This window comes from Plecotus auritus, assembly GCF_963455305.1.
Source record: "Plecotus auritus genome assembly, chromosome: 2".
NCBI classification, from domain to species: domain Eukaryota; kingdom Metazoa; phylum Chordata; class Mammalia; order Chiroptera; family Vespertilionidae; genus Plecotus; species Plecotus auritus.
The window spans coordinates 174,219,615-174,246,944 of NC_137771.1; the positions used below are offsets into that span (position 1 = coordinate 174,219,615).

Below are 27,330 nucleotides of genomic sequence, written 5' to 3' on the forward strand. Positions count from 1 at the left end.
TAGTGGATGGTTGCATAATGTTATGAATGCAACTAATGCCACTGAATTGCACATTTGAAAATGTAAAAATGGCAAATGCTATGTTATGTATATTTTACCATATTAAAAAAATTAATAATGTGATATACCAAAAATCAGAGTTGTACACTTTAAATGGGTGAACTGTATGTGGGTCATATCTGTTAAAAATAAACCTTTAAATCAACTGTTTGTTGGGATTTCTTTTATTTTATTTAAGATTGGTAATGTGAGATAACCTTTGAAAGATTGCTTTAGGATCAAACTGTGGAGAACTTCTGATGAAAAGATGAAGATTTTATACCTCAATATCTGGGCATAGTAGTGTAATTATCAAAAGGGAGTGATAAAACGCACACCAATTTGGGAAGACATATCTAGTAACCAACCACCTGAATTTTATAGAAAAGTATAGAAAACAGGTACACCCATCATGCAATACTACAAAGTCCAATAAAATATTCTAGACAGGAGATATACAAGTGAAAAAGATGGGAAACAGCAATCAAGATGCTAATATAACATATTTTTTAGTTTGAAAAATAAGCAGAGATTAAAGACTAGATAAGCCATTAATTATTTTCCTCTTTACTCCTATAGGCACTATTAGAAAGCAACAAAATGATTATGACAGACTAGAGGCCCGGTGCACGAATTTGTGCACAGGTGGGGTCCGGCCAGCCCACCCCAATTGGGGCCGATTGGCCGGGGGGAGGGGCCACGGGCAGTTGGCCGGCTGGTCCCGCCCCCTGGTCGAACTCCCGGTTGAGGGGACAATTTGCATATTAGCCTTTCATTATATAGGATAAGTATAGGAGCATAGCCTAAACACTAATAGCCTTGAAAATTCATTATCATCATCACAAACACTATGCTTTCTGATGATTTTCATTCCAAACATAATTACTGAGCACCTTTTAAATTAAGTTCTCAACATTGCTCTTTTTTTTTAAAATATATTTTATTGATTTTTTACAGAGAGGAAGGGAGAGGGATAGAGAGTTAGAAACATCGATGAGAGAGAGACATCGATCAGCTGCCTCCTGCACACCTCCCACTGGGGATGTGCCCGCAACCAAGGTACATGCCCTTGACTGGAATCGAACCCGGGACCCTTCAGTCCGCAGGCCGACGCTCTATCCACTGAGCCAAACCGGTTAGAGCAACACTGCTAATTCTTGTAGAAGAGGACAAAGACAAACATTCCTATATGACCTTAAAGAGATCACTGCCTAAAGGAGTCTGACAAGTAAAGAATAATTAGACTTATGAAGGTTCAAAAATAATAATTCTCACAATAATGCAATTAATAAAAACATTAAAATAGGCATTAATTAGCGTATGTTTAATGGTAAGTGCTATAACATGAAATACTTGTACAAAGTATAAAGCAAACTGTACAAACATGTCTTATTAATATATTAAATGTGAAAAAGATCTAAAATACTTTTTCACTTACTTTTTCCCACATAGTTGAGAGTTCTTTGGGAATAAAAAGAGAGTTAATCTACAAACTTGAGTGCAGTTAGTAATGTTAGTTGAAAGTATATTTTAGGTGTTAGAGAAAATATTACTTGTTAAATTCTGAAAAATAAATGCCATAATATTATATGGTATATATTAGATAAAAATATATGAAGTTAGTTTTAAATATCCCTAAATATGTTCTTAACTTTTACCAGAGCTACTTTCTAATGATAATTTACCAATCATTAAAAAATAGCAATATTAAAAAAAAGCAGTGATTTATTTGGAATATAAAATATTTTTACATTTCAGTCTCTTCAATGAATCATCCAATGAAAAATTAAGGTTTAGGTTCCTCATCTGTCAATAAAAATTTAGACCTGAAAATTATGGCTATCCTACTTGGCTGATTAGAACTCCATCTAATAGTTGGCTTTATGTAAGAAGGATGTATGTATGTTCAGTTCCTTACCGTGTAATTTCATCATCTCCAAGCATTGCTTTAGAAACAGGTGAGTATCTGGCTGGTGATGCTGGTGTCTGGCCCAAGTAGGAAGATGGGCTAACATGGTTATCAACGGGCTGAGAAGCAGCTTCAAAATAAAGAAAGTGAAAAACACTTGAAAAATGAAACAAGCTATTCAGTACCACATTTGTGAATTAGAAAATTAAAGATTAATTAATGTATAATTCATATTCACTTATTCCTATAATAGAATTTGTTAGAGAAGATTTATTTATCAGGTAAAAAAAATTAGACAAGGTCAAGTTTCCAGGTAAAAACTAGTTCAAATATTCAGATCAGTAAAGCAAACTTGTAAAAACCACATGATTAATAGTATGTTTCTAGTTTAGCATATAGGAAGTGTGAAAGTCATCACTCTGTCCTAAAAACAACTAAAAAGCTAAACAAACTGAAAAAATCAACGATTCTTTAATCCCTAAGATAAGGGAGGTCACAGGGCAAACTGCTGTCTCTCAAATTGGAGAGACTGGCAGCAAACAGAGAATCACCACTTAACCAGAACAGAAACCTCTGTGGGAAGAACTGCTGGTGTAGAGAAGCCTGAATCATAATTGACAAGTTTTTGGAGGCTCAGGGTAGACAACTCTGAAAGTCAAAAACACTAGGTGGGCCCTAACCGGTTTGGCTCAGTGGATAGAGCGTCGGCCTGTGGACTGAAGGGTCCCAGGTTCGATTCCAGTCAAGGGCATGTACCTGGGTTGCGGGCACATCCCCAGTAGGGGGTGTGCAGGAGGCAGCTGATTGATGTCTCTCTCTCATCGATGTTTCTAACTCTATCCCTCTCTCTTCCTCTCTGTAAAAAATCAATAAAATATATTAAAAAAAAAAAAAACACCAGGTGGACCCTGTCATCCAGGGACCCCACACTTTTGTAAATTTTACTTCCCGGATCTCTACTGGGTCTTAGAGTGAATACTGGAAAAAAAAAAAAAAATGCCCTGTGCTTCTTTGCAGGAGGAAAGGAAAAAGAATCATTTTGGAAGACACAAGCTTCTTCTCAACAGAGTCTGCTCCTAGGAGGAACTATTAACGAGACCCTAACCTGCTGAGTTTTTACTGGGAAATAACCAACTCCAGCCCACTCTAACCATCCTGTCCCACCTACCTAAGGGAGGAGGTGGGAAATACTGAGAAGTACTGTAAAGTTCACATTCCAGAGGCACAAACTGACTAAAAGACTGAGACCTAATCATAGGACTATATAACACTTTCCCTCCCCCCAAACTGTACCACCACATCATTAAAGGCCTATTTATAGCAGCTCCTTTTACCGAGTACATCATGCTTAGTTATCAAGAAAAAAATTATAAGACGTATATACTAAGAAGCAAAAACACAGTTTGAAGAGAAAGAGCAAGCATCAGAACCAGACTCAGACATGAAAGCAATGTTGAAATTATCAGACCAGGAATTTGAAACAACGAATAGTATACTAATGGCTCTAATAAAGAAGCCGACAGTATGCAAGAACAGATGAGTAATGTAAGTAGAGAGATGGAAATTCTAAGAAAGAAAAAAAAATACTGGAGATCAAAAACACTGTAATAGAAATAAATAATGCCTTTGAAGGGCTTATTAATAGTCTGAATACAGCTGAGGAAAAAAAATCTCTGAGCTTGAGGGTATTGCAATAGCAACTTCTAAACCTAAAAAGTAAAGAGAAAAAGGACCGATTAAAAACCTAATAAAACCAAAACAAAATATCCAAGAACTGTGGGACAACTTTAAAAGGTACACATAATAAAAATACCAAAAGGAGAAGGTGAGAAAGGAATAGAAGAACTATTTGAAACAAAAATGATTGAGAATTTACCCAAATTAATGTCAGACACCAAACCACAGATCTAGGAAGCTCTATGCTGTATAAATGCCAAGATAATTATACCTAGGCAAATCCTTTTTAAATTATACAAAGTCAAAGAAAAAAGGGGAGGGGAAGGAAAATATTCCAACAAGAAACCACAGAATCCGCCCCCCCCCCCAGACACCTCATTGATAAAGGTGCAAAAATGAGAATTACATCTGATTTCTCCTCAGAAACCATTCAAGCAAGAGTGTGGAAATATTTAGTGTTAAGAGAAAAAAATACATCCTTACCCTGTATTGAGGGAATTTGTTGCTAGTATACTTGCCATTTCAAATGTGTGAAGACATTCTTCAGAGAGAAGAAAAGTTAGTAGGTCAGAAACTCAGTTATATGCAAAGAAAGAAAAAGCATTGAAGAAGAAATAAAATAAAATAAAAACTAATTTTTCTTATTATTGATCTGACAGATAATAATGTTCAAAATAATGACAGCAACACTGTATCCAACTATGTTTGTGTGGGTGTGCGCATGTGCACTTATGTATAAATGAAATAAATATTAGTAATAACGCAAGTGATGGGAGGAAAAATTTAGGATTATTTTGTTATTATTAGACAAGATTGCACTCATTCAGGGTGGTATGGCCATAGACTATATTGTTATTATTAGGTATCCACACTATCTATAGTGTTATCTGAAAGTGGATTTGGATTACTTGTACATGTATATTGCAAACTCAAGCGTGAGCACTAAGCCAGAGTAAAAAGAAAGTAATTGACATGCTAAAAAAGGAGAGAAAATGGAATAATATAAAATGCTTAATAAAAACCATAAAAGGCTGAAAAAAAGTGAATGACAAATATAAGAACAAAAAAGGGCAACAAACAGAAAACAAATATAATACATATTATTCCAATTATATAATCACTCTGAACACCAATGGACTACATGCACCAATTATAAGATAAAGACGGTCAAAGTGGATAAAAAAATCAGACTCAACTATATTTTGTCTATAAGAAACACACTTAACAATGTATGCATCTGATAACAGTGTCAAACTACATGCAGTCAAAACAGACAGAACTGCATCCACAGCCTCTTATTACAAATGGACAGACACAGCAGCCAGAAAATTAATAAGGACATAGTTGAACTTAACAACATTATTAATCAACTGGATATAATAGACAAGAATAGACTATTTCAATTAACAAGAACAGAAGACACATTCTTCTTAAGTTCACATGGAACATTCACCAAGATAGACCACATCCTGGGCCATAAGATACATCTTAATAAATTTAAAAGAGAAAAGATATAATGTCTGCTCTCAGACTACAACAGAATTAAACTAGTAATCTGAAACAAAATGCTAGTTTAAAAATCCTAAAATACGTGGATATTAAATAACACACTTCTAAATAGCACATGGGTCAAAGAAGAAATCTCCAGAGAAATTATGGAATGTTTTGAACTAAATGAAAATGAAAACACAACTGAAAATTTGCTGTAGTATTGAATGCATATGTTAGAAAAGAAGGTCTAAAATGAATCATCATAACTTCCACCTTATGAAACTAGAAAAAAAAAGCAAATTAAATTGAAAGTAAATTAAACTGAATTAAAAAATTAACTACCACGCAAAATAGACTCAAAATAGAGAGAAGACAGTTGTGGTGGGGAGCAGGGAGGTGTTGAGGGTGGGGTAAAGGGATTGAGCAAAAAATAAATAAGAAAGAAAACTCATGGACATGGACATCAGTGTGGTGATTGTAGGGTGGAGGTGGAAGAGGGCATAGAGGAGATAAATGGCGATGGAAAAATAAAATAAAAATAAAAACAAATATTTAAAAAAAGAAATCAATGAAATTGAAAACAGGAAATCAATAGAGAAAAAGCAACAAAACCAAAAGCTGGTTATTTAAAAAGATCAATAAAATCAAAAGCCTGAAGCCAGGCTAACTACAAAAAAAGTCAGAAATTATTAATATCAGAAATGAAAAGGGGACACCACTACAGATCCCATGGACATTAAAATGATAATAAAGGAATACTAGGAACAACCCTATACCCACAAGTTTTATAACTTACATGAAAAGGACCAATTCCTTGAAAGACACACATTGCTAACTCACACACAAAATAGACAATCTAAACAGGCCTATACCTATTATAATAAACTAGAGGCCCAGTGCATGAAATTCATGCATGGGAGGGGGAGGGTCCCCTCAGCCTAGCCTGCACCCTCTCCAATTCAGGACCCCTTGGGGGATGTCCGACTGCCGGTTTAGGCCTGATCCTAAACCGGCAGTCAGACATCCCTCTCACAATCCTGGACCGTGGGCTCCTAACTGCTCACTTGCCTGCCTGCCTGATTGCCCCTAATAGCACCCCCGCCAGCCTGATCACCCCTAACCGCCTCTGCCTGCTGGCCTGATCGCCCCCAAACTGCCCCCCCCCCACCAGCCTGGTCGCCCCTAACTGCCCCGCCCCCCGCCGGCCTGGTCACCCCCAACTGCCTCTCTCTCCCCCCGCCAGCCTGGTCGCCCCACACAGCCTGCTGCTCAGTTGTGTGGTCGTCCCTCACTAACCCCCCTGACAGCCTGGTTGCCCCATATAGCCTGTTTGGTCGTCCGTTTGGTTGTGACGGTCACTTAGGCTTTTATATATGTAGATTGAATCAATAACTGATAACCTTCCAAAACAGCAGCAGGTTCAGATGTGTTCACTAGTGAATTCTACCAAAAATTTAAGGAAGAAATTATACCAATTCTTCATAGTCTCTTCCAGCAGATAGAAGCCAAGGGAATATTTCCTAGCTTATTCTATGAGCCCAGCATCAGCCGATTAACAAAACCAGACAAAGAAATTACAAAAAACAAAAACAAAAAATCCCTATAGAACAATGTCTTACATGAACATAGATGAAAAAATCTTCAACAAAATATTACCAAAAAAATTCAACAATGTATAAAAATAATTATATACCACAGCATCTGAGATTTATCCCACATATGCAAGGCTGGTTCAACCTTCAAAAATCAATTAATATGATCCAACACATCAATAGGCTAAAGAAGAAGGCACATGATCGAATCAACAAATGCAGAAAAAGCATTTAATGAAATCCAGTATTAATTTATGCTAAAAACTTTCGGTAAACTAGAAATAGAGGGAGTGTTTTCAACTTGATAAAGAAAGTAATCTACAAAATTCCTACAGCTAATCTCATACTTAATGGTAAGATCCTTAAGGCTTTACCATTAAGATTAGGAACAAGTGAAGGATGTCCTAGCAAAAGCAATAAGATAATAAAAGGAAGTAAAAGGCACATAGATTAAGAAGAAATAAAAATGTCTTTGTATACAGATGTCATCATTATCTGTGTAGAAAATCTGAAAAAATTTGACCAAAAAAACCCCTTCTGGAACTAAGCAGCAATCACAGAAAGGTTGAAAGATACAGGTTAATATATAAAAGTAAATTGTTTTCTTATATACCAGTAATAACTAGTTGAATTTGAAATAAAAATCTCAATACCACTTACATTAGCACCCCCTAAAATGATATATGCATGTATAAATAAATCTAATAAAATATATATACGATTTATGTGAGAAAAACTACAAAACTCTGGTGAAAGATATGAAAGAATTAAATAAATGGAGAGATACTCCATGTTCATAAATAGGAAGACTCAATTTTGTGAAGATATTAGTTCTTCCCAACTTGATCTATAGATTCAATGCAAACTCAGTCAAAATACCAGCAAACTTTTTGAAGATATTGTCAAAATGAAATGATTCTAATGTTTACACAGAGAGGCAAAAGACCCAGAATAGCTGACACAATACTGAACAAGAACAAAGTTGGAAAACTCACACTGAAGACTTCCTATAAAGCTACAGTAATCAATGCCGTGTGGCATTGGCAAAAGAATAGCAAAACAGATCAATGGAACAAAATAGGGAATCCAGAAACAGACCCATATAAATATAGTCAACTGATCTTTGACAAAGAAGCAAAGGCAATACAATGGAGCAAAGATAGTCTTTTTAACAAATGGTGCTTGGAACATCTGGATATCCACATGCAAATGAACCTAGACATAAACCTTACAAAAATTAACTCAAAATGGATCACAGACCTAAACATAAAAAACAAAACTATAAAACTCCCTAGAAGATAACATAGAAGAAAATCAAGATGACCTTGGGTTTGGCAATGACTTTTAGATACAATACCAAAAGCATGATCCATGAAAGAAAGAAGTGACAAGCACTAGACTTCATTAAAATTAAATGTTTATGCTATGTGAAAGACAATGTCGCAGGGGTCCTCAAACTTTTTAAACAGGGGGCCAGTTCACTGTCCCTGAGACTGTTGGAGGGCCCGACTATAGTTTAAAAAAAACAAACTATGAACAAATTCCTATGCGCACTGCGGGCCCGGGACGAGTCGGCTGCTAAGCAGGACAGGCCGCGGCACCAGGCAGGCTGGATAAATGTCCTTGGCGGGCCACATGTGGCCCACAGGCTGTAGTTTGAGGACCCCTGCCCTTAAGAGACACCTCACCAAAGAAGATATACAGATGGCAAATAAGCATATGAAAAGACACTCCCCATCATATGTCATTAGGGAAATGCTAATTAAAACAATGAGATACTGCCAAATACAGAACACTGATAACATCAAATGCTAGTGAGGATATGGAGCAACAGGGATTCTCATACTTTGCTAGTAGGAATGCAAAGTGATACAGCTACTTTGAAAGACAGTTTGGCTGTTTCTTTTTTTCAAAAATCAATTATTTTTTAATTTTTTAATATTTAAAGAAAGATGATCTTAAATATAATAATGTTACATGCAATAAACCTTAATATTTCTTGTAATGCTGGCTTGGTGATGATGGACTCCTTTTTTTTTTTTTTTTTTTTTTGTCTGGGAAGCTCTTTATTTGACTATCTATTTTGAATGATAGCCTTGCTGGATATAGTAATCTTGGTCTCAGATCCTTGCTTTCCATTACCTTGAGTACTTCATGCCATTCCCTTCCAGCCTGTAAAGTTTCTGATGAGAAATCAGGGGTCAGCCTTATGGGAACTCCTTTGTAGGTAGTTTTCTTTTCTCTTGCTGCCTTTAAGATTCTCTCTTTGTCTTTAATTTTTGGCATTTTAATTATGATGTGTTTGGGTGTGGGTCTGTTGGGGTTCTCTGTGCCTCCTGAATTTGTGTGACTTTTTCCTTTACCAGTTTAGGGAAGTTTTCTGCCATTATTTCTTCAAGCACCATCTCTATTCCTTTCTCCATTTCTGCCTCTTCTGGCACACCTGCTATTCTAATATTGTTACATTTCATATTGTCCCCAGGTTCCTTAAGCTGTCCTCCTGTTTTTTAATTGTTCTTTTCTTTTTGGTTCTCTGATTGAGTGATATTTTCAACTCTGTCTTCTAATTCACTGATTCAATCCTCAGCTTCCCCTAATCTGCTGTGTATTCCTTCCAATGTGTTATTTGTGTTATGCCATTCTTTATCTCAGACTGTTCTTTTTTCATAGTTACTACATCTTTTTTCACACTGTTGAGCATTTTAACCATCATTACTCTGAACTCTGTTTCAGATAAATTTCTTATTTCTGCTTCATTTATCTCTTCTTCTGGAGAATTCTCTAGTTCTTTCATTTGAGGGTTGTTTCTTTGTCTCCTCATTTTGGTTGTCTGGGTTTGTGACTATGTTTTAGGTAGTTCCTCTATACCTCTCAATCTCTAGTGCAAGACAGTGTTCAAGGGTGTTTCTGACTAATTGGATCAGGCAAAGACTCAAACCCTCCAGAGACAGCCTCTGTCTACAGACTGAAAGGATTCTGACTTGATTAGCCCCATGCAATCGTCCTCAGGTGTGGCGAGAGTTTTTAACAAAAGGGTGGGGCAGTTGCTTCTCCCTGGAGGCTGTTACTTTTAATTTCTTAAGTAGCCTCAGGGCAAGGTGTTTTCCAATAGGGTGTGTCTTCCCCTGAGGCAAGGCTAATGTGTATGTGAGAAAGATGTCCTCTGCTGTGTGAGGGAATGACTTAGCCCAGGAAACTTGGGGTGTCTGCCTTCTGAGCTCTATCCCCCAAGTCCCCAATCCTGGGTTCTGCTCTCACAGCTCCAGTCCACTTCATCCTCCCTCTGCCAGAGCACAAGGTGCGTGGCTCCACAGGGAATTTTTGTGCATTGACTCTTTAAGAGGGTGCCCGAACTTTCAGCTGCCATTCCCTGGCAGACAGCACCCTGCTGCTTTTCACAGCTAGATGTTATGTGGGTACCCTCCTCAGATTTGGTGCTCTCTGCTGGGGAGCCCAGCTTGGGGATTAGATCCTGGAGTTCTCAGTAGTACCCCCCTCTGCTCCCCCACCCCCCCAGCTGAGATAGCTCTCCGGTACTTCAGTTCCTGTCTGTGGGTGCCTGGCGAGCCTTTTCGCACCACTGTCCCTCCTACCAGTCTCTATGTGGTCTCCACCTTCGGTCCTTGGGTATCAGGATTCTCTCCTGTGAGTTTTCCATTGATTATTCAGGAAGCCTTTCCGTATTTCAGTTGTAATTCCAGCTTGTTCGTGGGAGCATGTCTGTGCAGCAGCCACCTACTCTGCTGCCATTTTTAATCTCTTTGGCTGTTTCTTATAAAACTAAATATATTAGCATGTGAACCAGCAATTGCAGTCCTGGGTATTTACTCCAAAGGAGTTGAAAACTTATGTCTAAAGAAAAACCTGTTCATGGATGTTTATAGCAGCTTTATTCATAACTGACAAAACTTAGAAGAAACCAAATGTTCTTCCATAGGTGAATAAATAAATAAAATGTAGTACATCTAGACAAAGAGTTATTCAGCATAAAAAGGAAGAGGCTATCCAGTCATGAAAAGATATGACAGAACCTTAAATGCATATTACTACATGAAAAAAACCAATCTCAAAAGGCTATCTCTATATGATTCCAACCATGTGATATGGTTGGAAAAGGCAAAACTATGGAGGCTGGATTTTTAGGGTAATGAAAATATGGTGTATGACACTATTGGTAGATATATGTCATTATGCATTTGCCCAAACCCACAGAATATACACTATCAAAAGTGAACCCTAATGCAAATTATGGGCTTTGGATAATGATGTGGTAATGTAGGGTCATCAATTGTAACAGATGTACCACTCTGGTGGGTGATGTTGATAATAGGGGAGGCTACATGTGTATGGAAGCAGGTGGTATATGGAAATTCTGTACCTTCTGCTTATTTTTGTGAACCTAAAATTGCTCTAATATGTATTAAAAAATGTCTATGCCCTGACACTAGCTCAGATCTGTCAATCCAATTTATAATTATCCTTTTTAATGTACCTATAAAGCAAAAGCACCATAAAAGCAAAAAAACAGCCCTGGCTGGTGTGGCTTAGTTGGTTGAACTTTGTCCCATGCACCAAAGGTCACTGGTTAGATTCCTGGTCAGGGAACATGCCTGGGTTGCAGGCTCCACCCCCAACTGGGGGCATGCAGGAGGCAGTTGATCGATGTTTCTCTCTCACATTGATATTTCTCTCTTCCTCTCTCTCTAAAATCGAGAAAACATTTTAAATAAAAAGCAAAAATTAAAAAAATAACCAAAAAATATTGGTTCATTTAAATAATAATAAATATTATATATAGGTTGTAATTCTAGCAAGAGCTAAGAACAGAAAATTAAAAATTAATTTTTAAGGAATTAAAAATTAATAGAGAAATGAGAGCCCCAACGAAGGGTCAGATAACACAATGCTATTTCCAAAACCAAAATCCTAGGTTAAGAGATTCCCAAAAGAACTATAAAACAAGAAAGCCTAATTTATTGTCCTTAGATATCAAGATTAATTCCCGAACACTCCAAGTTTGGGAGAGAAGCAAGTAGAACTTGAAGTAAAGTGGTAAGAGATATGTGGCCAAATCAAAAGTTTCACAGGTCTTCTAGTGGAAGAGAATGCAAATTAAAAATGAGAAGACATATAATGGAAAAGCATGGGCATTTTAATGTCAGCAGAGAAACTATGCTGTCAGATTAAGAAACCTATTTTTATGCCTGGGTACCATATTTTGGTTATTATACATATTTTGATTACAATCACAACAATGTGGCCCCATCTGGGATTTATGGTCATAACTTTAATTACGATTCTGTGCTTTTCTCCAGTCATGTTCTGCTTTTTAGGAAGCAGGAATGAAGGAAGATAGCAGAATGAACCAGAATTAGGATTCTGCCAATGAAAGAGGGCAAGAGAGACAGGTGCAAATAAGTGAATATCATGACAAATTATGGAAGCTAAGCTTGAAAAATAGTAGACAAATGGAGACACAAGGGGCAATGCCAAGTGATAGCATCAAATGATTAAAGGTCAAAGTGAGGATGAATTTTAGGATAGGAGTAAATAAAATAAAAAGTGTAGTAAGAGAATGAGATGACTTTAATCAAGACTGTAGAGGCAGTGAAGGTATTGATGATCAGATCTAAATTATTATCTTTGAAGCAAGTATCTGAGCTGGAGTGGAGAGCAGGATGATTAAAAAGAAAAAGAACAGGAAACAAAGTCTCCAGGCTGTTGAATGAATTATCAGTGTGGATTCTGAATGGACATCACTAAGAATGACAACACGAACAGTAGTAGCAAGGAGAACAATGGGCCTGACACTAAAATCTTCAGCGACTAAAGCAGGATTGATGAAGAGGACACTAGATAACTAACATAAGGGACAGGAAATAAGTTGAATAATCTGATGGCAATGGCTTTAGGAGAGCTAATAGGTAAAAATCATTTATGTAAAAAAGTATTTAAACACAAATATTTAAGAAAAACACAAATTATTTATAAGCTGCATATGTTGTATGAACATGAATTGAAAGTATGTAACAAAACCCATAATTGTAGTTTCCTAAGAAGAGAAGGGAATGGAAACAGAACATTATGATAAAGTTAAACTAGGAAGGTAAACTTCAATATTTTTACAATGTTCTATTACAATGATTTTAAAACTGGTGTGCTGCAAGAATTTTTAAAACATGCAATACCTGACTATTTAGTCAAGGGCACTGACCTCTTTTCCCTTAGATTATCAAATAAAAAAATGACAAAATCCAACATAACAATAGCTGTTCGGTGTGAATGCTCTGTCTTGAACTGTAAATATATAAGGTCATATAAAGAGTTGCATCTTATTGGTCACATAGCATAATAAGGCTGCATCTGATCGGTTAATTGTTGGTACCAGAAATCCTTATATAAAAGTACTTGAGGCCCGGTGCATGAATTTGTGCATGGGTGGGATCCGGATAACCCGCCCCAGTGGGGGCCGATTGGGGCCGGGCTGGCGGGGATGGGGAGAGGAGATGTGGGAGGTTGGCCACCAGCTGCAACCCCAATCAGGGTGGGGGGCCGACTGGGGGCAGGGCTGGATAAGGGGAGGGGCTGTGGGCGGTTGGGAGGGCTGATCAGGGCCCCCATTGGGCCAGTTGGCCGCTGCAGTGTGCCTCACAGCGACCTATCATTTGGGTTGTTCTGGTCATTCCGCTGTTCTGGTCGCTTGGCTTATATATACTATAGATAGGCACCTGATTTTTAAAAAAGTCACTTTGAAGCAAAAAAGGGTAGGTAATTACTATTATTAATTTTTTTGTAAATCCATAAAAATTTTATCTAATTTTTTGGTCAGATCAGCAAAACATATATCTTTCTTAGTAATTAGTTTGTGTACACCATAAGATGAAAAAGGTTGAAAATCATTGTTCTATTAGTTCAATAACAGATGCCTCTAGGGAAAACAACAAATCATTATTTAATTACTATTCTTTAGAACTAGCTCTTCCACTTTTAAAATGTCATATTATAAATAAAAAGGAATAATTCAATAAAAGATAATATTTTTCAGCTCAACATATTTGTAAGAAGCAGCCTGGCTATTCGTATATTTGGCCATAAACAGGACACCAATTCTCAATCTGTAGACCAATTGTTACAAATGTGCACATAGGTGTCTCTTTTTTTCCTGGTCCCCACCCCATCAGTTTGGTCTCTGCATCTAGGGGTCTTGTTTTATTTCATTTCATTTATTCATTTGTTTTTCTTAAGATTCCACATATAAGTAAAATCATGTTATTTGTCTGACTTCTTTCACTTAGCACAATACCTTCTAGGTCTATCCATGTTATTGTAAATGGCAAGATATCATTCTTTTTATTGCTGAGTAATACACATAGTTGTCTTGAACAGATAAAGCAGCATAATAAATAAGATCGATACTTAAATTGGTGATTAGCTTGCTATTGAATTTGCAAGCACAAATAAAAATACATAAAGTCCTTATATATAGATTTGTGCTCAAAATCAACTGTATGTAAGAATTTTAAAAAAGTAGCAAAGTTTTTTTCTGACACAAATGAAATGTAAGACATCATTCTTGTCCATTAAAGAGACTGAATACTATTAGTGAAATACTATTAGTTATACTTAAGTAAATAAGGACTCAATGAGCAGATAATAAAGATGTACCACTGGAGGACAGTAGATACATTTCAAAATATAATTTGTATTTTTTAAGAATATATTTTTATTGATTTCCGAAAGAAGGGAGAGAGAGACAGATAGAAACATCAATGATGAGAATCATTGATTGGTTGCCTACTGGGGACTGAGTCTGCAACCCAGGCATGTGCCCTCGACCGGAATCAAACACGGGACCCTTCAGTCCGCAGGCCAACACTCTATCCACTGAGCCAAACCAGCTAGGGCTATAATTTGTATTTAACTTACAATAATTACTGGTGATAATGAATTTTGCCAAGTTTAAAATTAGAAACATTGCCACTTGCAAAATTTACCGATATCTCTACAATTAAAAAAAGAAAAACCTGGAAAAAGATATTACAAGGAATATATTAAAGATCTTTACTACACATGGGGCTTCTAAAATGAACTCAATGGACCAAACAAATAAAACTTTCATTTTGTAATCAACACCAATACATTAAAATAGATTTAAATTTCATTTCAGCTTGTACATTAAAAAAACTGACAATCAAATAGGAAACAACATAAGTACTTTCATAACAATTCAATTCCAGGCAACACAATTGTTTTGTCCACAAATATAGCTAGGCAATACACTAGGAGCTTGAAATATAGAAATAATATCTGTGTGCACATAGTTGAGACTATAAAAAAGTCCAAGTTTTTTAAATACTGTATTTTAAATTAGTGTTTATCAAAGTGTGGGCCATGACCCAGCAGCACTAGAATCATTAGAATTACCTTGCTTGTTAAAAGAATCAATTGCTTGTTTAAATACATTTCTGTACTCCAAAACTATTAAAACAAAACAAGAATCTACATTATTTGCAAATAACCTTTGGTGACTGCTATTTACATAAAAGTTTGAGAATCAATGCTTTAAATGTTAATAATTGCTGCTATAAAACACTAAAGGTGAAAAGCCCCACCCCCATTATGAAGCTTTTGACTTAAGATTTTTAAAAATTATTAAGTTAAAATGCTTAGCAGTTCCTTTAAAAATATTTGTATAATGTCTTAACTTTATATTGTGAACTTTTTATAAAGATACATTAACATCTAAGAATACAGGGGAACCAAGATGACGGCATAGGTAAATGCTGCTACTTGCCGCCTCCAACAACCACAACAAAATTACAACTAAAATACATCATTCAGAACCACCTGAAATCTGGCTGAATGGAAGCCCTACAAGTAGAGAAGTAAAGAAGAAAGCACACTGAGACTGGTAGGAGGGGAGAAGGTATGGAAAGGGCTGGTACGATGCCATTGTGTGGCTTGTTTTTAATCGGTAAGGATACTGTGGCTAAGGAGGCCTCCTGTGAGGAGAAAGAGGTCCCAGCCCCAAACCGGACCCACAGCCAAAGGTTCAGGAGCTGGGAAGAGAAGTTCTCATAACTTCAGGCTGTAAAAACCAGTGATAATTGGGCTGAGTAACACAGAAGCTGCTAGAGACCTAGGCAGTTCTTCTTAAAGGGCCAGCACATGGACTTGATCCCTCTGGGCTCCAGCACTGGGGCAGCAGCTTGAAAGGAACCTGGGACATTCGGGGAGGAACTGCATTGTCTGGCATCAGGGCAAGCACTCAGGTGCAGCTTTCTCCCAGATAGGAGATCTCACAGGGATCTTTGTTCCCATGCTGGGACCTCCCCTTAACTCCAGAGCTGACAAACAGCCATATCTGAGTTTTCATCAGCTTGTCTCACACTGCTTGCTCCCCGCTGGTGATTTGCTGAGACACCCCTCCCCTACCCCAAGCTGTTTGCAGCAGCTTTTCCATATGAATGGCCTGTTCTGGTTCAGGCTACAGACTTTCCTAAAATCTCTCAAACTAGCAGCAGCTGGTGTCAGTGTACCCCATACCTTTCAGTAAGAGGCCCAAGACCCGGGACTAGCACCAGACTGCCTTGCTTCAGAGCTGGGCCTTGCCTGGGCACTTCCAAGCCTAGTACAAGTAGCAGCTATCTGCAGATTACTCTGTAGCTCCTGCTGGGTGGCCCAGGTAGTGGCTGACTTTGCACCTCCAGGAAGACCCATGAGCTAGTACACCTGGTGGACAGCTTCAAACCATGAGATTACAACCCTACACATCCACAAGTGACACACTCAAGGGGCAGACTCAGTGAGCACCAAAGCACACTGAAGCAAGTCCTGCTCCACAGGAGTGTCTCCTGCACAGCAGCTCTTCCACTGCAGTCACAGCTGGTCCTCACAGTCAATTGGCCTGGAGGTCAATTCTTCCTGCTGATGCCAACAGCAATCAAGGCTCAACTATGACAAAACTGTCCACACAGCCCACACAGGGTGCACCTAGAGGGCCCAGTTCAGGTGACTGGGGAGGCTGAGTCACTCGACTCAAAAGGACACCTACTACACAAGGCCACTCTACCAATTCCAAGAGACATAGCAGCTCTACCTAATATACAGAAATAGCCAAAATGTGGAGACAAAGAAACATGTCACAAATGAAAGAACAGAAGAACTAAATGAAATGGAAGCAAGCAAACTACTAGATACAGAGTTCAAAACAATGGTTATAAGGTTGCTCAAGCATCATAATGAGAGCTTCAAGGGACTTAGTGAGATTTTCAAGCATCTTAGTGAGACTTTTCAGAACCTTAGTGAGAACATCAAATACATGAAAAAGGGCCAGTCAGACATTAAGCATACACTTACTAAAATAAAGAATAATTTACAGGAATTCAACAGTGGAGTAGAGGATTCTGAGAATCAAATGAATGATTTGGAATATGAGGAAGCACAAAACACCCAATCAGAAGAGCTAAAAGAAAAAAGAATCCAAAAATATGAAGATAAGTGTAAGGAGCTTCTGGGACAACTTCAAGTGTACCAATATTCGCATTATGGGGGTGCAGAAGGAGAAGAGAGAGCAAGATATTGAAAACCTCTTTGAAGAAATAATAACAGAAAACTTCCCCCACCTGGTGAAAGAAATAGACTTACAAGTCCAAGAAGCGCAGAGTCCCAAACAAGAGGAATCCAAAGAGGCCCATACCAAGACACATCATAATAAAAATGCCAAGGGTTAAAGACAAAAAAAGAATCTAAAAAGCAGCAAGAGAAACACAGTTAGTTACCTACAAGAGAGTGCCCATGTGACTGTCAGCAGATTTCTCAACAGAAACTTTTCAGGCCAGTAGGGAGTGGCAATAAATATTCAAAGTGATGAATAGCAAGGGGCTACAACCAAGATTACTCTATTCAGCAAAGCTATCATTTAGAATTGAAGATCAGATAAAAAGCTTCACAGACAAGAAAAAGCTAAAGAAGTTAATCAACTACCAAACCAGTATTACATGAAATGTTGAAGGCTAATCCTTAAGAAGAGGAAGAGGAAAAAGAAGAAGAAGGAGAAGGAGGGGAGAAGGTAAAAAATATGAACAATAAAATGGCAGTAAATACATATCTATCAACAATTGAATCTAAAAATCAAAATAAATGAAAAGAAATCTAATGAACAAAATAAGTGATGAATATAATAGAACCAGAGGTATGGAAGCATGGAACAAACTGACTAATCTCAAAGGACAGGGGGAAGGAGGGGAGCGAGAAGAGATTAATCAAAAATCTTATAAGCATATATGCATTACCTATGGACACAGATAATAGGGTGGTGAAGGCCTGGAGTGGGGTTGGAACTGGTTGGAGGGGGACAATAGGGGGATATCTGTAATACTCTCAATAATAAAGATTAAAAAAAAAAAAGAGTCTACTACAAGGAGACTAAAAAAAGTATCTAAGGCAACAATAACATAGATGAAAGCAAAGGGACTTACAGTTAGTGATATCAGGTGGTGCATAGCCATCATTCATATACATACTTGTAGGTTTTGCCACTTTCAAATAAACAAAATCAGATGTGTTCTTTAAAGCAGTCACTGCCTCTTCATGAGTAACTTCTTCTAAACACACACTATTCACCTAAAAGAAAATCACCAAGACATTTATTTTAAAACATGTTGACTTGCTTTCTGCTTTTTGGTGGTAAATATTTACATCAAAGGTAAGAAAAATATGGGAGTGATTTAAAGAATATAAAGGGGTGTGGAAAGAAAATACCCATTTTTATTTTCTATGACAGTGGTTGGCAAACTCAGTCAACAGAGCCAAATATCAACAGTACAACGATTGAAATTTCTTTGGAGAGCCAAATTTTTTAAACTTAAACTTCTCCTAACACCACTTCTTCAAAATAGACTCGCCTAGGCCATGGTATTTTGTGGAAGAGCCACACTCAAGGGGCCAAAGAGCTGCATGTGGCTCGCGAGCCACAGTTTGCCAAACACTGGTCTATGATATCAGCAAGTTATAAGTGAAGTTGTTTATGTATGTTAATGAAATAGCCAATTTTGATTCTAGCCCTCTTCTTCCCAATCCCCAAGACTGAACTCTTCTTTCCACTCTGTCAGAGCACTTACTCCTGAACCCTGCTTGCTGGGCCAATGGTGGGAGTACAAGTCCTTTTCTGCTAGGGGCTGTACCCCCGTGAACGACAGAGAAGATATGAGAAGTGGTAGGCGTATAGAGACTTTATTGCAAACCAAGTGGCCATTGCTAACAAGGAGCCATCAGACAAAGTAGCTCTTCAAAGTACCCCACAAAGCAGCTTCACAAAGTAGCCACAGCAAACATAGGAGGCAGCCACCTGCTGGTCAGCAACACACTCTTATAGCAACTTAGACAAAAGAGAGTTCTTGCCAAATAGTGACATCAATATTTGGATTATAGAAACATACGCCTGTGCAGTGCATACAGTAAAACTGCTGTATCCTTGCCTTTGCACATGCGTACGGCGAATTGGCCTTGACCATCCAGCGTAATCCTCTGCTTAGGGCTCCCACACACTCTTGGGCATTTAGGAATGTGTGTAGGTATGTTTTAGTTTTGTGTTTGTTTTTTTTTAAAGAAAATGAAACCACAAGGTTTTTGTTCTGCAACTTGATTTTTAATATAAGGTAGCTTAGAGATCATTCCATATTGGGCTACAAAGAATTATCTCATTTAAAAAACTATTGTACAGTACCCCATTGTGGAATTCTATTATAATTTATTTAGCCATTCCAATCTTAATAGTTTAAACTGTTCTTCTAAAAAATTGATTTAGTACATTTATACCCATAGAATATGAGTACCCATCTACTCAGACCTTTGCAAACACTGAATATTATCAATTTACCATATAAAAAGAGCCTGTAAAATTATGCATTTTAATTTATACATCAATTATATTTAAATTTGTATTTCCACTGGTAATAGACAAGTTGAGATTTTTTTTCAATTATTTATTCACCATTCATCTATTTTCTGTGTAAAAACAGAATTGATTTTTAGGTGGTGATGGTGTATACTACAACCTTGGTAAACTTGTTTATTAGTTATGTTAGGTTCCTTAGTATTTTCTATATACATTATGACATAACCTACAAATATAGTTGTATATTTCCTTCTCAATCTGAATGTCTTTTTCGTTCTTTGTTGTCCTATCAGTGCAACAGTGAATAGAAGAGGTACTTTGTGTCTTTCTTAAGAATTTATCCATTTTATCTAAGTTATCTAATGTGTTGGTTGGCATATAGTTGTTCATAAATAAAAGTGTTCTCTTATGTCTCTTCTTTCATTCCTACTTTTAGAAATGAGTCTTTTTTTCCCTTTGTCAGTCCAGCTAAATGTCAATTTTGTAAACCTTTCAAAGAATCAAGTTTTGGTTTTGTTGATCTTCTCTATGGTTTCCCTACTGACTATTTCATTAATTTCTGCTCTAATCTTTATTATTTCCTTTCTTCTTTCTGCTTGCTTTAAGTTTAGATTGCTCTTCTTTTTGGTAAATTTTTTTGGCAAAGAAAAAAATACTGTAAATGTTTCTAATGTCTTAAATTACAATGTGCTAAATAAACAAATATTTGTTTTAGTATACTTTTTATTGTCCTAATTTGTACCTTTATAATCAATAGCAGGAGAGTTTTCATGTTTTGACAAAAATTTCTAAATTTTTGTCAAACCATAACTTTCTCCACTGATTATTAATATTGCCTTTCAGGGTTTCAACTGCATAATAATTTTTTTTTAAAAAAATATATTTTATTGATTTTTTACAGAGAGGAAGCGAGAGTGAAAGAGAGCTAGAAACATCGATGAGAGAGAAACATCAATCAGCTGCCTCCTGCACACCTCCTACTGGGGATGTGCCCGCAACCAAGGTACATGCCCTTGACCGGAATCGAACCCGGGACCCTTCAGTCCGTAGGCCGACGCTCTATCCACTGAGCCAAACCAGTTAGGGCTGCATAATAATTTTTATGGTCCCAAATAATTGTGTATAGTGAGGAGTGCTTGCATTTTGAAATACATAGCTGTGGTATATTGTTTCTTTGGTGGCCTGCAACGAGCCATACATCTTGGTATTCATACCCTTGTAAAATCCCTTCCTACAGTGAATCTTGCTTGGCCTTGTAACTAGCTTTAGCCAATGACATAATAGTAACTGATGTAAAGAGAGGGTTGATAAATGCCACACATTGGAGCTTGTCTTCTTGGAAGGCTCACTCTTGGTATGTCCCTCTTGGAACCTACCATCCTGTGAGAAGTCCAACTTAGCCATGTGGAGAGGACACTGGAGAATTAAACACTTGGCTAACAGCCCCAGTTGAGCTACCAGCTGACAGCCAACAACAATTTATCCACCATATGTGAGCCAGCCAACTTCGAAGTGGATCCCTGGCCCTAGTTGAGCCACCCCAGTTGATATTATGTGGAGTAGAGATAGGCTGTTCGGGCAAGCCCTACCCAAATTGCAGAAGTGTAAGCAAATAAATGATTGTTATTGTTTTAGTCACTATTTTTTATTTTTAGGCAGCATTAGATAGCTAATGAGTTGACACGATTTGCTAAGGGATTCAATGTGGAGTGTGAAAGAAAGAGGATTATCCTAGAGGTACCAAGGCGCGCGCATGGAAAGGGCTGGCAACTGAGTACGCGGCTGACTTTCTCAACCGGGAGGGAGACAATAGCTCCCGACGGCTCTGAACTTCAGTTCTGGGCGGGACTCTGGGGACCCAGACTCATACGGGGAGAAATTGGACTGTCAGGAAAGAGAAAAGCACACTGAGACTCAGAGGAACTGCGGAAGGCAGAGGTACCAAGGAGTGCATGCTGAGAGGGCTAGCAACTGAGTACGCAGCTGGCTTTCTCAATCGGGAGGGAGACAAAAGCTCCCGACGGCTCTGAACTCCAGTTCCGGGCGAGAATCTGGGGACCCAGACTCATTCGGGGAGAAACTGGTCAGGAAAAAGAAAAGCACACTGAGACTCAGAGGAACTGCGGAAGGCAGAGGTAGCGAGGCACGTGTGCATGGAAAGGGCTGGCAACTGAGTATGTGGCAGGCTTTCTCAATCAGGAGGGAGACAAAAGCTCCTGATGGCTCTGAACTCCAGTTCCAGGCGAGACTCTGGGGACCTAGACTCATTCGGAAAGAAACTGGACTGTCTAGCAGTGGGTGAAACTCGAGGGCGGCTTTCTCTCAGAGGTGCTTGCAGCGATTACCACAGGACACTGAGACACAGGGGCCTCATAGGGCAGGGCTGACGGGAAGCCATTGCTGTCTGCTCTGCTCTGAGACTCCGCCCCATCCAAGCTGAGCACAGAGGCTTTTGCAATTTTGCAAGTCTTGTCTCATAAGGGTGTCTCCAGCACAGAAGTTCTCCCATTGTAGACACAGCTGATCCTCACAGCCAATTGGCCTGGAGGTCAATTCCTCCCAGTGATACCAACAACAATCAAGGCTTAACTACAACAAGACTGTGCACACAGCCCACAAAGGGGTGCACCAAGAGTGTCTACCTCAGGTAACTAGGAGACCGACCCACTGGGCCCTATAGGACACCTAGCACACAAAGCCACTCTATCAACTCAGGGAAGCAGCCAAAATGCGGAGACAAAGAAACAGGTCACAAATGAAAGAAATGGAGGAAAGCAAACGCCTGGATATAGAGTTCAAAACCATGGTTACAAGGTTTTTCAAGAATTTTCTAGAAAAGGCAGATAAATTTAGTGAGACCCTCGAGGATATGAAAAAGGACCAACTAGAAATTAAGCATACACTGACTGAAATAAAAAATAATATACAGAGATCCAACAGCAGACTAGAGGATCGCAAGAATCAAGTCAAAGATTTGAAATACAAAGAAGTAAAAAACATCCAACCAGAAAAGGAAAAAGAATCCAAAAATTTGAAGGTAGTATAAGGAGCCTCTGGGACAACTTCAAGCGTACCAACATCAGAATTATGGGGGTGCCAGAAGAAGAGAGAGAGCAACATACTGAAAACCTATTTGAAGAAATAATGACTGAAAACTTCCCCCACCTGGTGAAAGAGATAGACTTACAAGTCCAGGAAGTGCACAGAATCCCAAACAAAAGGAATCCGAAGAGGACCACACCAAGACACATCATAATTAAAATGCCAAGAGCAAAAGACAAAGAGAGAATATTAAAAGCAGCAAGAGAAAAACAGTTGGTTACCTACAAGGGAGCACCCATACGATTGTCAGCTGATTTCTCAACAGAAACTATGCAGGTCAGAAGGGAATGGCAAGAAATATTCGAAGTGATGAATAGCAAGAACCTACAACCAAGATTACTCTACCCAGCAAAGCTATCATTCAGAATTGAAGGTCAGAAAAGAGCTTCACAGATAAGAAAAACCTAAAGGAGTTCATCACCACCAAACCACTATTATATGAAATGCTGAAAGGTATTCTTTAAGAACAGGAAGAAAAAGGTAAAGATAAAAATTATGAACAACAAATACATATCTATCAAGTGAATCTAAAAATCAAGTGAATTAAAAATCTGATGAACAGAATGGACTGGTGAATATAATAGAATCAGGGGCATAGAAAGGGAGTGGACTGACAATTCTCGGGGGGAAAGGAGTCTGGGGGGTGTGGGAAGAGACTGGACAAAAATCGTACACCTATGGATGAGGACAGTGGCGGGGGTAAGGGCAGAGGGTGGGGTGGGAACTGGATGGAGGGGAGCTATGGGGGGGAAAAAGAGGAACAACTGTAATAATCTGAACAATAAAGATTTATTAAAAAAAAAAAAGAGGATTATCCTAAAGTTTTAGACCTGGTCAAATAGAAAGATAAAGTTCCCATGTAATGAGATGTGAAGAATGTGCAAAGAGAAGGAGTTGAGGGTAATAAGTGGGGGAAGGACTTAGAAGTTTATTTTTAGATATATTAAATTTGAGATGACTCTTGGAGACATATAAAAGGAGACTAGATAAAATCTCAGGGCTTTTCAAATGTTTTGACAAAAACAATGTTAAATATTTATATATTTCTTTTTTTTTTTTTCTCATTGCCTTTGATCATATTTTTATTCAAAATTATCTGTCCAAAATGATGTGACTGTTATGGAATAAACAAATTTAAGTTTATGCCACGGGCTTCTTTTCTTCTGCGGTGGGTTTCTTTTCTGCGGGCTTCTTCTCGGCTGCTGGTTTCTTGGTAGCTGCAACCTTTTTCCCCACCAAAGGCTTCTTCTGCTTCTTAAGGCCAACAGCCTTCTTTCCTTTCTTCCCTACCACAGGCTTCTTGCCTGGAACCCCCTTCTCATCTGATTTGGCTTCTAGTGCTGCTGCTGCTTTATCCACCCGAAGCTTGTGGTTCTTGGCCTGACGAAGAATGGTGTTCCGGCGCATGGTCTTTGCATATGGGTTTAGCTTCAACATGATTCTCAGGTTTTTCAGTGGATTCTTCTTCAGGACTCTGCGGTGAATCTTCTTGCGTGGTGCTCGCAGGGCTCTCTGGATCTCTGGGCTTTTCAAGATTCTGCTAAGGTCCGTATTGAGCATTTTGTGCATGGGAAGGTTGTAGTTACTCTTGAGCGAGGCAGCTCTACGCCAAGTGCCATACAGCTCATCTAACTTGCGGAAAGCACTTTCAGTCCAAATGCAGAAACGGCCCACATGCCCTCCAGGTGCAAGTTTCAAAATGTTCAGTTTGCTTACATTAAGCAGAGTAATTCCAGGGATGTTTCTGAAGGCTTTGATGATACCGTTGTCCTCATTATAGATGATACAAGGTCCCCTGCGCTGGATACGACGACGGTTTCTCATTTTGCCCTTGCCAGCCCTCATTCGCTGAGAGGCATAGACCTTTTTTATATCATTCCAGGCCTTAAGTTTCTTAAGAAGCAAAACAGCCTCCTTGGTTTTCTTGTAGCCTTCAACTTTATCTTCAACCACCAAAGGAAGTTCAGGAACTTCCTCAATACGGTGACCTTTAGACATGACCAGTGCTGGTAAGGCTGAGGCGGCGAGAGCAGAACAGATGGCATATCGTTTCTGTGTTGTGTTTACTCTGCGGTGCCAACGGCACCAGGTTTTGGTTGGTGCAAACATGCGGCCCCCACGACACATATTCCCAAAAGCACCCTGGCCAGAACGATGAGTTCCACCACCTCGGACTCTGGGAATTCGAGCCACAGCTCTGCCAGTACCCCAGGACTCGGCACTGGTTTGATGTCCTGCCAATTCACTGACAGCATAGGGCTGTCTATTGTTTTTGCGCAAGTTGGTGTGAACAAAGTTCACAATATCTGGTCGAATGGGAGCCTTGAACACAGCAGGCAAATTGACATTTTTGCCAGATGTTTCCCCCTTTTCAGAGTACACAGATATCAGTGGACGAGCACACGCCATGGCGGAGAGAGAAGGCCACGCTCCTCTCTGATATTTATATATTTCATTTATGCACAAAAAGGGTGTGTCTGTGTGTGTGTAAAAATAAAACTAAAGTTCAGAAAACAATAGTTAGTATTATCATATGCAAATGAACCCATTAAATCAAAGAGAGAAGAGAAAATATATAAGGACTGAGTCTGGATCATTTCATGTTTAGAGATTAGGGAGAAGATGCACCCAAAATGAGAATGAGAAGTGACTAGTGAGGTAAGCGAAATACCAAGATAGAAGGTGACTATTCAGCAAAATAGAAAAGTGTTTGAAGAAGGAAGAAGGTGTGTCAAATGCTTAATGTGTCAATTAATATGAGAACTAAGAATATAATGACTACCAAAGCCACACTCAATGGTAAATCAGCATAAATTGTTGGCTCCCTACCACTAAAATTGATTTTGAGGAAACCATAAAGGAAAACATGGTATTCAAGAAATTAAAAATAAAAGAGAAACCCAGTGGAAAAAGAAGACTCTTTTGAACTGGTAAATATGGGTGTAGTGCTGGAGTGAGTGTGTGTGTGTGTGAGAGAGAGAATGTGTGTGTGTATGCAAGTGATGATGAGGGGGTTTTGGTTGTAGCTTGGGGAAGAGTAACAAGTCATAGCTGTGACAGGATGTTAGTGAAAAGCATTTCAAGGTCAGCTCCGCCTCTTCCCCATCATTAACTAAAAAATAATCAGTCCATCTGCTTGCTGTAATAATAAGCAGTACTGGACAGCATGTAGAACAAGGGAATCATTTATATATTGTTGATGGAAATGTAAAATTTTTACAAGGAGTTTGGAAAACATTATGATAGTTTTGTATAATATTACTGATAGGCTGTGATCCATTAAATTCCACCTAAGTTAAAGAGTTAAGTGAAAATTTTGTACCCTGTACAATGTACTAGAACACACAAAAGGTCTTCCTAGCAGAATTATTCATAGTACAAAAAAGAAAGAAAGAAAAAGAAAAGAAATAACCCAATTCACCACTATACACGTGTCTTTTCAGATTCACTTCAGCCTACTTGCCCACTAGGGTTTGGCTGCTTGCTTAGTGGACTCCTGGCTACTTCTCCTCTCACCTTGTCTCCTACCATTCATTACCATCTCTTTCAACCTCTTCTGCAGTAAGGACTGGGCTTGGGCATGGTTGATGTGTTCCACATAGTAGGAGCTGTAACACATCAGAAACCCATATTTGACTTGCTTAGACTACTAAGGCTCTACGTAGCTCTTTCCACCATTTCTGAGTTCAGGGGAAGTGCTGTGCCACAGAGTGAGTGAGCTGGCTTCCCTAGAATTTACCCAGAGGATTGGGTAACACAGTCCAAAAATTAACCCCCATGGGTGTAGACTAATTAACAAGAGACAGAGGACTAAACAGGCTAGCAGATAAAGCCTTTTTTTTTTTCCCTGATGGCTGGTTCCTCATGACCTGCCTGGAAGACTGTCCTACACGATAAGCCATCAACTACATTTTCTTATGAAATTATAGTCAGCTCAGAAACATAATATCTGGTATAAGCTTTTCCTCATTCTCTGCCTCACTTTTTATATTCACCCACTCTAGCTCTGCTGAGATTCCACCACCGCATTACACATACTTAGTATAGGAGCTTTGCTTCAGGTTTTGTCTTTCTAGGGAACGTGCATAGACTAAGACAGTTATTGATGAAGATTAGATAAATAAACTGTGGTATAGTCCCAGAATAGAATATTATGTAGAGGTAAAATGGACAAATTTCAGCTCTAGGCAACAATATGGATAAGTCTTAGTAAAACAATATTTAGTAAAAAACATATTAAAAGACTATATATAGCATAACAGCCTTAAAAAATTTTCAAAACAAATAATACTGAATGAAATATTTAAACATATATATATATATATATATATATATATATATATATATGTGTGTGTGTGTGTGAATAAACAATTTTTAAAATGCAAAGTGGTGATTGCTGGTGGGGAGGGGTAGTAGAGGGAGGTGGAGAAGGGTATAGAGGGGGATAAATGGTGATGGACAGAGACTTGACTTGGGCTGGTGAACACACAATACAGTGTACAGATGATGTGTTGTAGACTTGTGTACATGGAATTGGTATAATTTTGTTAACCAGTGTCACCCCAATAAATTAAATAAAAAGGACAAAAATAATAAAATAAAATGCAAAGAAATAACAAATT

The 27,330-nt window shown here is 38.4% G+C and overlaps 2 protein-coding genes across 27 annotated transcripts in view; both read right to left on the reverse strand.

The window, feature by feature from the left end:
* Nucleotides 1–27,330, reverse strand: part of DLG1 (discs large MAGUK scaffold protein 1) — a 270,363-nt gene that overhangs the window by 84,877 nt on the left and 158,156 nt on the right. For all 26 annotated transcript variants that reach the window (XM_080656682.1, XM_080656681.1, XM_080656680.1 and 23 more), the window contains 2 exons: nt 18,189–18,333; nt 1,958–2,078 (listed from right to left, as the gene is read on the reverse strand). In XM_080656682.1, the coding sequence (XP_080512808.1) occupies nt 1,958–2,078; nt 18,189–18,333 (266 nt within the window). The remainder of the gene's footprint in view (nt 1–1,957; nt 2,079–18,188; nt 18,334–27,330) is intronic.
* LOC308241846 (large ribosomal subunit protein uL4-like) lies at nt 23,774–25,695 on the reverse strand. Its single transcript, XM_080655510.1, has one exon. It carries the CDS (start codon nt 25,115–25,117, stop codon nt 23,849–23,851), a length of 1,269 nt encoding a protein of 422 aa, XP_080511636.1. The 5' UTR covers nt 25,118–25,695; the 3' UTR covers nt 23,774–23,848.